Source organism: Protopterus annectens, chromosome 1.part1 (genome assembly GCF_019279795.1).
Source record: "Protopterus annectens isolate FY-2018-M chromosome 1.part1, PAN1.0, whole genome shotgun sequence".
NCBI classification, from domain to species: Eukaryota; Metazoa; Chordata; order Ceratodontiformes; family Protopteridae; genus Protopterus; species Protopterus annectens.
Genome location: NC_056726.1, coordinates 579,678,744 through 579,695,633, shown reverse-complemented (window position 1 = coordinate 579,695,633; position 16,890 = coordinate 579,678,744). Strand labels below are relative to the sequence as shown.

The 16,890-nt window shown below is 43.1% G+C and overlaps 1 protein-coding gene across 2 annotated transcripts in view; it reads left to right on the top strand.

The window, feature by feature from the left end:
* NNT (nicotinamide nucleotide transhydrogenase) overlaps positions 1-16,890 on the top strand; it is a 1,308,245-nt gene that overhangs the window by 377,825 nt on the left and 913,530 nt on the right. For both annotated transcript variants that reach the window (XM_044076912.1, XM_044076918.1), the window contains exon 7: positions 6,841-7,028. In XM_044076912.1, the coding sequence (XP_043932847.1) occupies positions 6,841-7,028 (188 nt within the window). The remainder of the gene's footprint in view (positions 1-6,840; positions 7,029-16,890) is intronic.

The window sequence follows — 16,890 nt, the reverse complement described above, 5'->3', positions numbered from 1 at the left end:
CCTCCACTGAAGACCAAGATTACTCCTTCTCACCTTATGAAGATTCTGATGCTGAGGATTCCATTCCCTCAGCTTCTCCTCCTGAAGACTATTCCTTTGGGGAAACTTTACACACTATGAGGGAACATTTCCACTGGGAAGGTCAGGACTACTCTGACTCGAAGAAAAGGCTCAGAGAGTTTCTTTTACTCCCCCAGCACAGACCACTTGCCATCCCACCCGTGTTAGACATTGTGGATGATGTTTACTTAGAATCCAGTTTGAACCCAGACTCTCTACCTCCTGCTCCGGCCAAGCCTGACAGATATTACAGAGTGCCTGATTCCCATAAATTTCTATATAAAATCCTGTTGCTGACCCAGAGACAATCTCCCAGGGTCCCAAAGGGGCTAAGGCTTCTATGGCTAAAAATCCTGTACCCTCTGAAAGGGATTCCAGAGCACTAGACAGATGGGGGAAAAAGGTTGACACCTCAGCCACTCTAGCTATGAGGGCACTAAATTGCCAATTTCACATGCTTAAGTATCAGCAATTTCTAATCTCTCAGTTAAAGCAAAGAATCACCACTCTCCCTCAACAGTCTGAATTGAAAGAAATGCAGGATCTGTTGCATGCAATTGAACAGGTGGGCAAACGCACCTTACAATGTGGGTTTGATTCTCTGGAGGCCTCCTGCAGAGCAGCTGTCACTGGGTCTGTTATACGTAGGCATGCTTGGTTAAAGGAACAAACTCTGCCTGATCATGTTAAAGCAAAGCTTCTAGATGCTCCCTTACAGCAGGATGTTCTTTTTGGAGTTAAAGCAGAAGAAGTCTTAAAGAAAATGGAGGATAAGGCAAAATCTATGCAGACAGTCAAAGATTTCCTACAGGTACAGCCCCCTTGCTTCAGCAGAAATTGGCCAACAAAAAATTGGTCCTTTCCAGCTACTGACAGACCACAGAGAGGTAAATACAGACGTCCAAGAGGCAGAGGACAACCACAAGCCCAGTACAAACCTCGACAATGGGGCACTGCAACACAGAAGGGAGGAGAAGACGGGTCCCAACCTACCAGAAAGCAAACTCAATGACTTGCACCTCATCTTGCCAAGCAACATTCTCTTGGCAGCCCCCTTGGGAGGAAAACTTGCACTTTTTTCAGACAACTGGCACATTGTCACAAAGGACAAATGGGTCCTAGACATAATTTCATGAGGATACAGATTCCATTTTCACACCTTGCCAATGAAAAGAGGAATGCCAAACCTGCCACAAAATCAATGGGCAGAGGCACAAAAACAAATTACAGCTCTCATGGACATGAGAGCCATTCAACTGGTACCTACTCGAGAGCAAGGCCAAGGATTTTACTCAAGACGCTTTCTAGTTCCCAGAAAGGACAATGCCTGGAGACCAATTCTGGACCTTTCAATTCTAAACACCTTCTTACAAGTACCCAAATTCAAGATGCTAACACTACAGCAGCTTCTTCCCATGTTGGGCAAGAAAGCATGGCTAGTAACGTTGGACCTCAAGGAGGCATACCTGCATGTCCCTATCAGACAAAGTTGCAGAAGATACCTCCGTTTCATTGCAGGTTCACCCCATTACCAATTCTCTGCACTGCCCTTTGGCTTATCTACTGCGCCCAGGGTCTTCACAAAATGCCTGGCACCAGTAATTGCATACTGCAGGCAAAGAGGAATTCAAATATACCCATACCTGGACGACTGCCTCATCCAAGCAGAAAGCAAGGACATCCTCTTTCGACATCTGGCTTTTGTAAAACATCTTCTAAGTTGCCTGGGGTACACAGTAAATGAAAAGAAATCAAAACTAGTACCCTCACAAAATATGACATTCCTGGGTGCCAGCTTGAATACAACGGCCCAGAAGGCTTATCTGACGCCAGACAAACAACTACAACTGACTCAATATTTCAAAACAATGGCAACAAAGACCCATCTACCTGCAAGAAAAATTCTGCAGGCCTTGGGCTTCATGGCATCTTGCATACTACTAATACCATTTGCAAAGCTGCATATGAGGAAATTACAGTGGTACCTAAAAAGCGTATGGTCTCAACACAGCCACAGCTTGGACACAATGATATCTCTCATTCCCTGCCTACAACAGGAGCTTCTATGGTGGTCACAGGCATGTCACCTCAACACGGGTCAGCCTTTCACCTTGCCCCCAGCCAGGCAAACTATGACAACAGATGCATCGGACTACACCAGGGGGGGCACACATGGCAGGACAGTGCGTTCAAGGCATGTGGACTGCAGATCAAAGGAATCTGCACATCAATCAAAAAGAGATGCTAGCTGTACAGAATGCTTTGACACCCTTCAAGAATCTATTACATCCAGGACAACTTACAATAAGGATGGACAACACCACAGTAATGTGGTACATAAACAAACTTGGGGGTACACACTCCTACCCTCTATGCAGGCAAGCAATGACCTTGTGGAACACAGCTCTGGCTTACCAAGTTCAGTTACAAGCTCAATTCCTGCCAGGAAAAAAGAACACATTGGCAGACGACCTCAGCAGAAACATCGTGGATCCCCATGAGTGGAAACTGGATCCACAAGTATTTGCAATGATAACTCAAAAATGGGGCCTTCCAGACATAGACCTGTTTACCAGTCCTCAAAACTATCAACTAACAAAATTTTGTACAAGGACACTGCACCACCAAGCTTGGAAAGTGGACGCACTCTCATTCAGTTGGAAAAACCTGACAGTATATGCCTTCCCTCCATTGCCTCTCCTCACAAAGGTGCTTTTGAAAGTCAGAAAGGAGAGACCATGACTGATGCTCATAGTCCCAGACTAGCCACGCCAGCACTGGTACCCACTTTTGAGGAATATGGCCCAGGGCCCACCTTGGATTTTACCACAAATTGCCCATTTGCTCACACAGCAAAACAATCAGATTCTTCACAGCCATTTCAAAACCTTAAATCTGGCTGCATGGCAAATCACCTAAGCATCCAACCAGCTCCTCTTTCCCAAGCAGTTATGGATGTTATTCTGGAAGCTAGGAGGCCCAGCACCAGGAAGGCCTATTCGGACAAATGGAAAAGGTTTTGTGCCTGGAACCAAGCTAAAGACCAAGACACACTTCAGCCTCACATGCCTCAGATTCTACAGTACTTAACTGAGATGTTGCACAAAGGACTTTCTTTTTCTTCCATTAAAATCCATGCATCAGCTATTTCAGCCCACTACAACACTGATCCACCCTTATTTTCGCATCCACTTCTAAGACAATTCCGCAGAGGGGCAAAAAACATTAGGCCCCCCAGAAGAGCATCTACACCAACATGGGACCTCAATTTTGTTCTGGAAAAAACTTACGCTACCTCCCTTTGAACCAGCTTTGTCTGCAGATTTACAGTTTCTGTCATGGAAGACTGCCCTGCTGCTAGCAATAACTTCAGCTAGAAGAGTCTCAGAGTTGCACTAATGGCAGTGGAACCTTTCCTCATTTTCCATCAAGACAGAGTTTCTCTACGAACTAATCCTTCCTTCATGCCTAAGGTGGTTTCCAGTGTGGCTTTAAATCAAACCATCCACTTACCCACCTTCTTCCCAAATCCACAGAACAAAGGAGAAAGACTCCTGCATTCCTTGGACATTCACAGGCAACTTTGTTACTACTTGGATAAAACTAAGGTTTTCAGAAAATCTGACCAGCTCTTTGTATCCTATGCTACAGCTTCACAAGGGAAGGCTATATCAAAACAAACCATTTTCCAAATTGACAGGACAGTGCATTCGTTTTTGCTATACCCATCATGGAAAACCAGTTCCTGCTACCATTAGGCCCCACTCTACCAGGGCAACAGCTACATCTACAGCCTTCCTCAGGGGGGTTCCAACCAGGGAGATTTTGGAAGCTGCAACTTGGAGTTCAGTATACACCTTTACCAAACACTATCACTTACCACTTTACTCTAAGACTAGAGCTGGCTTTGCCACTGCAGTTCTGCAGGGCCTTCTAGCCTCCAATAACCCTCTATGATTCCTCCACCCATCCTTAGCTTTGGGATTCAACCCAAGTGTGATGACTGCAGCAGGGTAACACGATGAACACAGGACAGTTTTGTACCTACCATAAATGTAGATGTTCGAGTGTACACCCTGCTACAGTCCAGGTTACCCTCCCTCCATCCCCGCTGAACTAACTGGCTAAAATCTCTACAATACCTTCCTGATGTATTTGCCTATAGCTGGAGGGATTTTGTGTTTTTGCAAAATTTACTCAATTTGGTACTAATTACTGACCACCTTTTTGGGGGCACCTGACAGCTGGGGCAAGAAAAACTGAAGAAAATGGCGTCGGTTGCAATATATATACCCCTGGCGCACTGATGTCAGGGAAGAAGTGACAACAACCGACGCCGGACCAAGACTTTGGAATTCCGGCCGACTGTGGGACTGCATGACGACAGGATAACCCAAGTGTGATGACTGCAGCAGGGTGTACACTCGAACATCTACATTTATGGTAGGTACAAAATTGTACTTTTGCAGTCATCTGCGAACCTGGTCAGCCACAGTCCTTCCATGTTGGCCTGTACCTCCGAGAAATATATACCGAACAAGAGAGGTCCCAGGACTGAGCCATGTGGGACGCAACTTTTAACTGGTTTGGAGTTTGACATGGCTCCAGCAATTCTAACCATGTGGGTTCTGTCCTTGAGCCAGTTTGCAACCCATCTAGTGATATAGGGGTTTATATTTAAGCTGGTGAGCTCATCTATAATGCCCGAGTGGGGTATTGTATCGAAGGCTTTTGCGAGGTCCAGGTAGGCTGTGTGGACCACCTTCCCCTCGTCAATGGCCATGGTGACTGTTTCAAAGAAATCAACCAGGTTTAAGAGGTAGGATCTGCCCTTAACAAAGCCGAACTGGGTAGGATCCAGTGTCTGTAGGTCCCCAAGATCTTTATTTATGAGGTCCATGATGATCCTTTCCATAGCTTTGCAGACCAAGCTAGTCAGGCTTATGGGGCGATAGTTTCCAGGATCCGTTGAGGCACCACCTTTGTGGAGAGGGACCACTGTTGCTGTACGCCACTCTTTGGGTACATATCCTGTAGTAAGGCTGAGATTGAACAGTAGTTTTATGTTTGGGTTTAGCTCTTCTTGGAGTTCATGTAGGATGCAGCCCGGGACACCGTCTGGTCCCATTGATGTTGTGTTTGTGTCTCCCATAACGTTCCATCTGTGTTGTCGGTCTTCACTTATCCTTGACATTCTCACCCTCCTTCCCCCTGCCTTTTGGGCTTCTTGGTGGAACGGATCTGTCCCAATAGATTTGTTTTTTTCTTTTTATGAATACAGATATATGGTCTCTGATCTGTTATTCCTGTCTGTCACTATCTTTTGCAAACTCGATCTGGGGTAATCTTCAGAGGAGCATTATGGGTAAGGTTAAGCTCCAGAGTTTTTTGGAAGGCGTGAGCCGGAATAACAGCTTAGTCAATTCTAAGATCTGGAACCGAACCCACAGTCAAGGATAAGTGATGTTTGACAACACAGATGGAACATTATGGTAAGACATAACTTCTTTTTATCGATCATGGGACGGGTAAGGCCAATCTGTAACCAAATGGGACAGGTTAATTTGAGCACAAAAAGGGAAACTGGTTTGGCTTAAAATGGCCTGCAAGGGTAGCTAGCCTAGTGTACATACCTATGAGCATGTAGCTGTAGTATACAAAATATGACAATAATGGTTTCTTTCATATTAATACTTGCTGAGCACATGATCAGATTAATTAGTATATGTTAAGAGAGGAAGAGGAGGAGAGTATTGTGTTTAAACTCATGAGTGCCATGCAAGATGAGTGCTTTTCATTTTTCAGTTTTTTTGGTTGCTTGTCATATAGATGGTAGACATGTTTGAGATTGTATTTATGCATAGTTCCATCTTGGTAAAATAAAACATATTTTTATGAACACAACTAAAAGCCAGATAATATGAATGAAAATAAGAGCTTTATTTCTAAACTAAGTATAAAACTTAAAACTGCTAGCAGCTTGGCTGAGATTTTTAAGGTACAGTCCAAGTGCTAAGGCTACATTTATAGATGCTAAAGAAGAATTTGATTAATCAATGTAGCCTTGTCTCTAATCACACTTTCCCCTCCATATATAACATATTAAATTGTGAAGGGTGTTACCTTATATAGAAAGTAGATTCAACCTGGAAGGCTGAATTAATAAAATAGTAAATGTTGTAAGCATGGGACCTGGAGTATGAGTAAAAATAAATAGCTGATTCTATTGTATGTTAATAATGAAATAAATAGCTGCATAAGTAGAAAAATATACATGCTTAAGCAGTTAATTTTTACATTATATGTTCTGCTGGAGAGCTGTCACACTGTAACGTGGATGACTATTTGAGATTATAACTGGCGGTAAATGCAGATGATGAAAAAAAATCCGTGGCCATATTTAGCACACATTTTAAAAAATCATCACGTGATCATTGTTTAAACTTTTCAAATTGTTTAAGAAGCCGAGTTAAGTTATGCTTTCTTTGCCCAAGTAATCCCTAGAGACTGTTAAACATTGTTTTGTTTTCATCATGCACGTGAATACCTTCCTTATTCGTGCATTTCAGAGCATAGGAAAGAGTCACATGTGTGTTATACTTTGTATTCCTGAAAGAATACTTATTTGGATGCCTACAAATAAGAGTCTGCAGGGTGGTAGCCTGTTTGAGTACATCTTTTTTTGTAACAGTTTGTGTATGAAAAGGCATTCAAAAAGGGTAAAGCTGTTTGCAGTTTTATGGAGTTAAATGGCTGATGTGTTTACTGTTCCTTCTACAGAGCTGCAGCTTTAGAACAGTTCAAGTCTATTGGTGCTGAACCTTTGGAGGTGGATTTTAAGGAATCTGGTGAAGGAGTAGGAGGGTATGCTAAAGAAATGTCTAAGGAGTTTATTGAAGCAGAAATGAAGCTATTTGCTAAACAGTGCCAAGAAGTGGATATTGTCATCACTACTGCCCTCATTCCAGGTGAGACATACTTCTCCTTAAAAACTTGGAAAAACAATTTTGTTTCACTATAAGAAGTACAGTTGGGCTTTCCCTGGGTACATTTTTGCATGTGGCTTTCATGTATTGCACTAGCTCAGTAGTGACAGTTGAAGTGCAAATATTCAAACTGAAGGCCATTCACCATTAGTAGTGGTACGTCATCCTATATCATTGAATGATTTCTAGATCATTTATTTTGGAAAAATGGGGTGCCCCCTTTATTATTGCCATACTCAGCTGTCCAGATTTTCACCTAATTTTCTTGGTATCATAAAATTTGTGGTTTTCTGCCAAGTCAGTGTGGATTAAATTCACTAAATAATGACCAACATTTAAGTTTCAGACTTCATATCCTTCACAAATTGCATGGGAACACAACACCTTTTTATTCCAGCAACTTTTAAAGTTAATAAGGGAAATAAAAGTCTGTCCCTAATTTTGGTTCCTGTATTATTTTTGGCTTTCTCTAAATTTCTTGTGCTAAGAGGTTGAGAGGTATGATTAATGCACAAGTTTGGCTTAACAGAGGTGCCTTACTGCCTTTAGTAATTTCAAGTTTATTGTTCTCTTACCTTAAATGCAGTTCTATCCATGGCATTGTAATAATTCCATTATAGAAAAACACAGGTAAATGTTTTCATTTCTTGATCTGACTTTATTCATTTCAACAGTCTGTGTCTACTTTAGCTAAGGTCTCTTTAAGCCTTTATTAGTAATTCAAGTACATAGTTGCCTTGCATTTTTGCTGTTTAAGTGGTTTGTTAGTAAACCCTACATTCATTCTTGTGTACTGAGTATATGACAGGCTACTTCAGGACTTCTCCTTGCATTAAGGCATTTCCAGGCCAGTCAGCTCACAACTGATGGTCTAATTGCTGTTGCCTGCCCCTTATGATAATTTGACAACATAATTCCCTCCCTTTCCCTGTTTATTGGTTCTTGACATTAAGCATGCAAGTATCATGTTGTAGTCTTTCCCCTTAAACTACTCACCAGGCTGAAGGACGTTTGATAAAATTACTTAATGCTGAGTGTTCTAATACTGCTTGCACTGATTTTCTTATCAAATTAGTGATTTTTTTTGCTGTAATTAGTTTACTGGTTCTTGCTATTGGCATAATTGTTTCTAGGCTAGCTGTTTTGTATTGAACTTAAGTACTCAGTAGCAAGTCCACTCAAACATTATTCTAAAACCAAATTCCAAGCAGTTCTAGTTATATAGTTAACCCCCCCCCCCCAGCAGAGTCATCCCTTTCATTGTCATGGACATGCACTCCCTCAGAACTTTTTTAGCCAGCCTGATTGAGATTGGTATCTTGAAACATTGTAAGAATCATCTCATGCTGTTGGACGATCATCTGTTTCTCAAACAGCATAACATGTTCATAGGATGTCCTTCAAGGATGCATCTGCAGTCCTTACATATGGGTTGTCCTGCCTCCGGCAGCCCTTCGGTCGGCCGGATTCCAAAGTCTGGGTCCGGCGTCGGCTGATGTCGCCCTTTTCCCGACGTCACAGCGCTCGGGGTATAAAAGCGTCAGCCGACGCCATGTTCCTCAGTCTTTCTTGCCGCGAGGTGCCCGAAGCAGAAGCAGTTCGCAAGTGCCGGTCGGCCAGCTCCTGTGATTTCAGCTACCGAAGACTTCAAAAAAGCTAAGTACCCCGTTGGGGACTCTTTCTTGCCTCAGCCGATGTCAGATCAAACGCTTAAAGTTAATAATTGTTTATCTTGTGGGAAACAAATACCTCATAAGGATTTCCACTCTTACTGCTTACCCTGTCTAGGCCCAGACCACGACGTCTCGGCCTGTTCAGCCTGTGCTTCCTTCAATAAACACACTCTTAGGCGTCGGGCAGAGTTTGCAGAGGAATTTTTTGGGGACAATTTTTGTTATATCATGCCGTCGGAGCTTCCGACAGCACATTTACCCAAAAAACGAAAGGATAAGGACCGACACACGCGGTCATTCATAGGTGAGTACTAAGGTAATGGCCCTGGAGTCTTTACAAGCCTAGCCCATAGGATTACCCTGGCATCTTGCCACCCGACCTTAGTTCCTAGTGCCTCTGTCAATTAGAGCCACTGGAGTGATCCCTGGGGTGAATTTTTTATTTCCCATTCACTCATCAAGATTCCACTTGAAAAGGGCCAGTGAGGTGCTCTGCTTGACATGTGTGGGAAGTCCATTCCATAGCATGGGCAGTCTCTGAGTTATAAATCTGTCCCTCAGCAAGTGCTGTTGATTGTGGTAATGAGGTTGAGGTCTCTGGAGTGTGTGGTGCGGAGGGATTGGAACTTCTTTAGATGTAGCATTTCTAACAGAGCTGGGTCAAACATGGCTTTGTAAGTCAAGCAGAGATCACCTCTAAGTAGGCGATATGAGACGGAGAATAGTTGGGAGTTTTTTTAGTCTGTCCATATAGGACAAATGTTTAAGGCCTAGGATCCTCTTTGTGAAGTACTTTTGTGCCCTCTCCGGTTTTTGCAGGTGTCTAGTGAGGTACATGCCAAATGGGACATTGTACTCGACGGTTGGCCTCTTTCTTCCTGGATGCAAAACCTTAGTAATGAAATGTGCCACATAGAAGGACTTTCTGACCACAGTGGCAATGTGGTGGTCAGAAGAGAGGTTGCTGTCAACCTGTGTTCCTAGATCTATTATAACACTTTCTGTGTTCAGTGGACTGCCATCGATGTGGTAATTCAAGGGAATTGAGTTTTTCCCAAGGGGATGATGACACATTTTTTGGCATTGAGATTAAGGCCATGGTTCTGGCAGCAGTCCGTTGGTCTCATTGAGGCCTTTCTGTAGGATGTCAACATCACTTGAGGAGTTAATAGCTCCCAACTTGCAATCATCTGTGAACTTTGTCAGCCAGAGTCCTTTTATGTTGGCCTGGACGTCAGAGAAGTAGATACCAAACAGGAGAGTACCCAGGACCAAACCCTGTGGGACTCCATTCGTGACTGGTAGACAGTCTGACTTGGAGACCGCTACTTTCACACTGAGGGTTCTATCTGTGAGCCAGTTTGCAACCCACCTAGTGATACAGGGGTTGATGCCTAGCTTAGTGAGTTTGTCTAATATTCCTGAGTGGGGAATGGTATCAAAAGCCTTGGGCAGATCAAGGTAGGCTGTATGAAGCACCTTGCCTTCATCCATAGCTCTGGTGACCGACTCAAAGAAGTCAACCAGGTTGAGCAGGCATGATCGACCCTTCACAAAACCAAACTGTGTAGGATCCAGAGTTTGGACATTCCCTATATTCTTGTGTAATAGGTCCATGATGATGCAACCATAACTTTGCATATCAGACTCGTCAAGCTAATGGGGCGATAGTTCCCGGGGTCTGTAGTCTCTCCTCCCTTGTGGAGAGGGATAACTGTAGCAGTGTGCCATTCAGTGGGGACAAAGCCTGAGGTGAAACTGTGATTGAATAGGGCACACAGGTGAGGTGCCAGTTCACTCTGTAGTTCATGTAGAACACAGCCAGGGATATTGTCAGGTCCCATAGAAGCTATATTCTTGGTCTTTTACAGTGTTGTTTTAACATGTGCAGGAATAATACTGGGTGCCTGGCAATCTATTGGTATTGTGATTGGCCCTTTGGTGGGGGGTGAGAGGGGTAAAGTTGGCACTGAATCTGTCGGCCAGTATATTGGCAGTATCTGTTGGCTTGGTATAGGAGGTACCATTGTGCAGTAGCTCAGAGTAAATCTAGGTATTGCCGTGGAGATTCTTTACTTAACTATAGAAGGCCTTATGGGTGCCTTTACTATCTGCTGCAATTCTGTTTTCATAGCTAGCTTTAGAGGATTTGATGAGGGATGTCACCCTTTTATTGAGGCTGATAAGGGAGTTTTTCCAGTCTTGGGACTTCCCCTTATTCCGCATCAGTTTCCTCCTCCTGTTGTAGAGATTGTTTATGGCAGGGGAACAAGAATGAGCTGGTCCAGGGTATTGAAATTAATGAATTCCAGAAAGCATTGGGTAAGTGTATCGGTACATTTTATTTATTTATTTATTACAGTTTGATTACCGGGAAAGTCCACTGGGCCACGAGGTACCCATTTTCAGTGGAGGCCCGGGGAGAAAAGCTCCAAAGGCAGTACAATCAAGGTTACAAATGAAAGATAAAAATATAATAGAGGTACAATAGAAGTGTCTCATATTAATTATACATAGTAAGAACAGTGCAACAAACTAAAATAACGTTTTAAAGTTCTAAAAACAATCTAAAAGATTCTAAAGAAAAAATGTTCTAAAAATGATCTAGAATTTTTTTTTTTTTTTTTGTGCAATGTTTTCCTCTGTACAGTCAATTGAGAGGTAGCTTAGACATTTTGGGAGTTAGAAATGAAATCAGAGAGCAGATATGAGTACATGAGTAGTTTTCCCAGTTAATGGAGGAGTAGTTGAAGTTGCCCAGTATGAGAATGTTAGATTGGACCCTAATATTCTCCAGGGTGCTTCGGAATGTGGAGTGTGTGTCTTGGGACATGGTTTGGGACCTATAGCGGGCTACGACCTGAATCGCTGTCTTACCCAATGTTAGCTGCACCTGAAGTATCTCAGATGCATTATCTTGGGCTACCAGTCTGGAGGTGTGAGCATCCTTTATGAATATGGAAACACCACTGCCTTTGGAGCTTCGGTCCAAGTTCTGGGGCCGAAAGGTGTGGAATGAGTTATAGCCTGGTAGTGCAGGGCTGCTTTTTGCTGCCTTGAACCAGGTCTCTGTTACAGCACAAATGTTCTCCATTTTAAGGAGTGCTTCGAGCGAGTGCATTTTGAGATTTAGACTTCTAGCATTGAGCAGCATGACCTTCGGATTGCATTTGTTTGTAGTTGTTATGGTGGTAATTTGGTCTTTGGAACACCGCCTGATAAAAGGCACTATAAGGGGTGGCAAGAGACTTAGCCAGTACCCAGAAGCCCATGGGTGACAGATGCAGTCCATCTCTGGCAAAGCATCGAGGTCTGTCATTCATGTCATCCCAGGAAGACAGATACTGGATCCCCTTAGAATGACACCAGAAACTTAGCCAGTTGTTGAAATCAGTCATTTTCTGCTTGTACTGTGGTATCATTCTGGGTGATGGTAGGATGCTACTCAGGGCTAGGATCATGCCACTTGGGCTACATAATCAGAGAGCTCCTCCATGTCTCTTTTCATGTAGTCCAGGGAGGTACGTCTTGGGTCATTCACACCCACATGTACAACAACAGAGTCATATTTGTACCTGTTGTTGAGGGACCTGAGTATGTGTGCTATGTGGCGGATCCTGGCACCTGACAGGCAGCTGACTGTTACCTTTTCCTTATTCAACCTTGTGAGTGGGACATCAATATGCCTCACTATCGAGTCACCTATGACTAGTGTGCTGGGGATGCTGTTTTGCCTTAGGAGCTTTGGTTGAGTGGCACACTGTTTAGGAGAGTTGTGTCTCGTGATTAGTGCTGTGTTGTGGTGGTCGAGTGTGTTACTGCCTTGGAGGTCTCTGTTGTTTGGGTAGATTTTTACTGAGAGCCTCAGCGAAGGTGGGTGTGTAGTTTGTGCTTTTATGTGAAGACAGTGCTGGTGTGTGTTCTGGAGGGCTATGTGTTCCATGTGATGTGGTGCTAGTATTGACCTTCTCCTCTTGACCAGCTATTACAGTCTTAGCTGGAGAGTGCGTGGCTTCCAGTTTGGATATACAAGTGCATCTCTTGCAAGTCTGAGTGTTGGGAGGTAAGAGGAGAGGGTTGTCACTGGACATGAGGCAGTTGCTACATTGCCTCAGGATGCCCAAGTTCACCAGGTTAATAGGAGAAAGCACAGGGAACTGACCTTTAGACATGCCTGGAGGGGTGGGCATTAACAATAAGTACTGGAGCTGTTTCCTTGTAGAACGTTTAGTGCTGGTAACACTTTTGTGTGCTACAATAATTGCTACAAGAAGTCTGGTAGAGTGCTAAACTAATAAGCTAGTAAAAGTGCATGTTGTTTAAGAGATGTGCATACATAATGTCCTTGAAGGCAAAAATCTCTCACACAGCAAAATTGGACACCAAAATCGTTAGCAGTACACCGCACATCACATCTCTCCAAGGCAATCACAATGCACTTAATCCATCATGTACTGAATTTCTAAAGATTAATTTGCCTAAACCTCCAAGACTTCCAAAACACAGCATAGGCACAAAGCATGCTTAGCATTTTAAGCACATTTCTTACGTACCACAAGGAGTCCCAGAGTCAGAGATGCTAAGCCCTTAAGGCAGACATCGACCCAACCAAACATTCTTGTTACAGGTGACTTCATTGTAAGACATACAGATGTGTTTCCTACCAGGCTGAGCAAGGAAAGAGTGATGGTTAGTTGCTTGTCTGATGCCAGGATCAGTCAGATCACACATGTACAAAAGTCCTTGAACAAATAAGTACCTGTATGACTTTGTCATAGTTCATGTTTGTGTCAGTGGATTGAGGTGTACCTCCCTGGACTGTATGAAGAGAGACATGATGGAGCTCTTAGACTGTGTGTCCAAGGCAGGTATGAGCTTAGCATTTAGAAGCTGCATACCTTTTTTTAAGGATGGTGCCTTGATATAAACAAAAAAAATAATGGTCTTCAACAATTGATGTAGTTTTTGGTCTCAAAGGAAGTCCAGTATTTGTCAGCCTGGGAGGATATGATCGACAGACCATGCTGCTTTGCCAGGGAAGGCCTGCATCTGTCCCCTTCAGGGTTTTGATTATTGGCAAATACATTGTCCACCCCAATAGTGCCTTTTTTATGCAATGCCAACCTGATAAACCTACCAACTTAAAACAAGCAAAGGAAGATATGAAGTTGTTGTTGATCAATGCTTGGAGCCTAAACAAGAAACTCCACTCCCTACACGCCCTTCTCACCCTGGTGGGCATTAATGTCTGTGGAGTGACTGAGACATGGTTTAAAATAATGGAGAGAACAACGGCTGTGCAGGGCTAGAATGCCTTCCACGTGTTTAGAGTAGCAACTGCACAGAAGAAGGGTGGAGGTGTTTCAGTCTGCATCCAGAAGAGACTCTCATCAAGGCTGGTAAAGCAGCATGATAGAGTAGAACTTCATGTCCAAAAACGGTCAGGAAGGTCTTGTACCATATTTTAGCTATGACAAAAGAAAGCCATAATGCTTATCTGCGGGAACTAGAATCACTCCGTATTAAACCCGGTACCATTTACCTAGATGATTTAAACTAGCCAACTATAGACTGGAAAGCCTACACCACCACTAGTACACAAGCATAATGACTGCTGGACTTTGTCAGTACAAATGCCCTGGAACTATTAGCCCGAGTATCCTCTAGGGGAAATAGCATCTTGGATCTTGTCCTTACTAATATGAAAGCATCTTGCACCATCCCTTGTGTATCTTCATCACTTGGTCGGTCTGACCATAAAGCAGTCTCCTTCAAAATAAAACTGACACCAGAGATTCCTTCCACCTGAAGTACCTTTAGAATTTTCTTTAAGACAACCTAACTAATCCTGACTGATACACTGGCAAGTTTCAAATTCCCACTAAACCCAATTAACTACACTGAATACACAAAAATGTACACCACTAGCTGTAAAACAGTTGCATTGATGTAGCTGTACCCCAAAAGAACAAGTGCAGGGCAAACCCTAAAATAAACTCTAATGGTGGAATTATAATAACAGCATGCTTTATAGTAAAATGAAAATAATTTTGACCAAATGTAAGAAGAGTAATTTCTAAAATGTAGAGTTCTTCTCACTAAAATAAGCCACTCAGGAGCTTAATAAAATCCACCAGTGCCCAGTTTGAGGCTAAAATAGCTTCCCAAGCCCGAGGCAATCACAAGTCGTTTTTAGTATTGCTCCTAATCTGTAAAGCCCATGTATTAATGTGCTGAGCAGATTGTGAATGATAATACCTGGGTCTACTTTATTTAATTGAAAACTCATTTCACTGAAACTCAGCTGCCTAAGCACAATTCACTGAAAGCTCATTTGACTGAAAGTCATTTCGCTGAAAGGTATATGCCCTGTTCTCCACTGTAGTGTGATCCTGGAGTTCTCAAACTGAGTTTTCAGTGAAATGAAGTAGACCCTAATACCTACACCAAAGCTGAACATATTAATGAACCTACTGGCCAATAAATTTATCTCTTATCTTTACCCCTATGTCCCTTCCAGCTGACCCGCAAGATGCACCTGAAACTGGCTTGCTTCTAGCCATCAAACAAGACCAGGTCCCAAGTGCTATCAAAAGCAAAAAAATTATGCATCGATGGGTCCTGAGAAAATCCCTGGATGCGTCTTAAATTCAGGTTTTGTACCAAGTGAATGGGAGAACAGCTACAGTCATTCCACTGCTTAAGGGAGGACCTTCCACAGACCCATAAGTCTGGCCAGCCTCATATGCTAAGATAAGATCGCAGATAATCAAAATAATAGAAGTTCATAGGTAGGTACTAGGCTATTAGCCCTAGGGCCTATATAAGCCTAGCCAAAAAGGTACCCTGGCATTCGCCACCCAAGAAAATTATTTTCCTGTGCCCCTGTTGAGCAGAGCAACAGAAGTGATTGCTGGGGTGAATTTCCTATTTCCCATCCAATCATCAAGATTTTTCTTGAAGAGTGCTAATGAGGAGCTCTGTTTGACATAAGATAGGTAGAATGTTCCAGAGTATAGGAAGTCTCTGGGACAGGAATCTATCCCTCCAGCATGTTCTGTTTATTGTGGTGATAAGGTTTAGGTCCCTAAAGCGTGTAGCTCAGAGGGATTGGGATTTCTTTAAGTGGAGCATGTCCAACAGCTCTGGGTTTGACGTAGCTTTGTATATTAGGCAGAGATCGCCTCTGAGTAGGCGATATGCGACGGAGTAAAGCTGGGTTTATTTGAGATGGTCTGCGTAGGGCATCTGTTTGAGGCCAGTAATCCTCTTTGTGAGGTATTTCTGTGGCCTTTTCAGTTGTAGATGTCTTGTGAGGTACATAACCAAAAGGGGCATTGTACTCTATAATGGGTCTAATGAGTGATGAGTAGAGGGGAACAATGACCTCTTTTTTTTCTGGATGAGAAACATTTTGTGATGAGGTGAGCCACGTAGACGGATTTCTTGACCACTGTAGCGATGTGATTATCAAAGGAGAGACTACTGTTAACATGTGTCCCAAGGTGTCTTATCACATTTTCGGCATTAAGTAGACTACCACTTATGTGGTAGTTCATGGGTACAGAGTTTTTACCAAAGGGGATGACAATACACTTTTTTGGCACTGAGCTTCAGGCCATGGCTTTGACACCAGGCATCTGCCTCAGTGAGTCCCTTTTGTAGTATGTCCACATCATTAGGAATTTCAATTATGGCAATTAAGTTTGCAGTAATCTGCAAACTTTGCTAGCCAAAGACCTTCTATGTTAGCCTGTACTTCAGAGAAATAGATACCAAACAGGAGAGGACCCAGGACTGAACCCTGTGGTACTCCACTTGTCATTGGTCTGAAGTCGGATTTGGAGTCTGTTACTTTCACAGTGTGGGTTCTGTCCGTGAGCCAGTTGGCAACCAGTCTTGTGACATAGGGATTTATACCTAGTTTAATGAGCTTATCTATAATTGCAGAGTTGGGGGATGGTGAGATCTAGATAAGCTGTTTGAACCACCTTACCCTCATCTATGGCTTTGGTGACTGCTTCAAAGAAGTCAAGTCAGGTTTAGGAGACATGATCTGCCTTTTACAAACCTGAACCGGATAGGGTCCAGAGTTTGGACATTACCAATGTCTTTGTTTATGAGTTCCATGATGATACGTTCCATGGCCTTGCAGACCAGGCTCGTCAGGG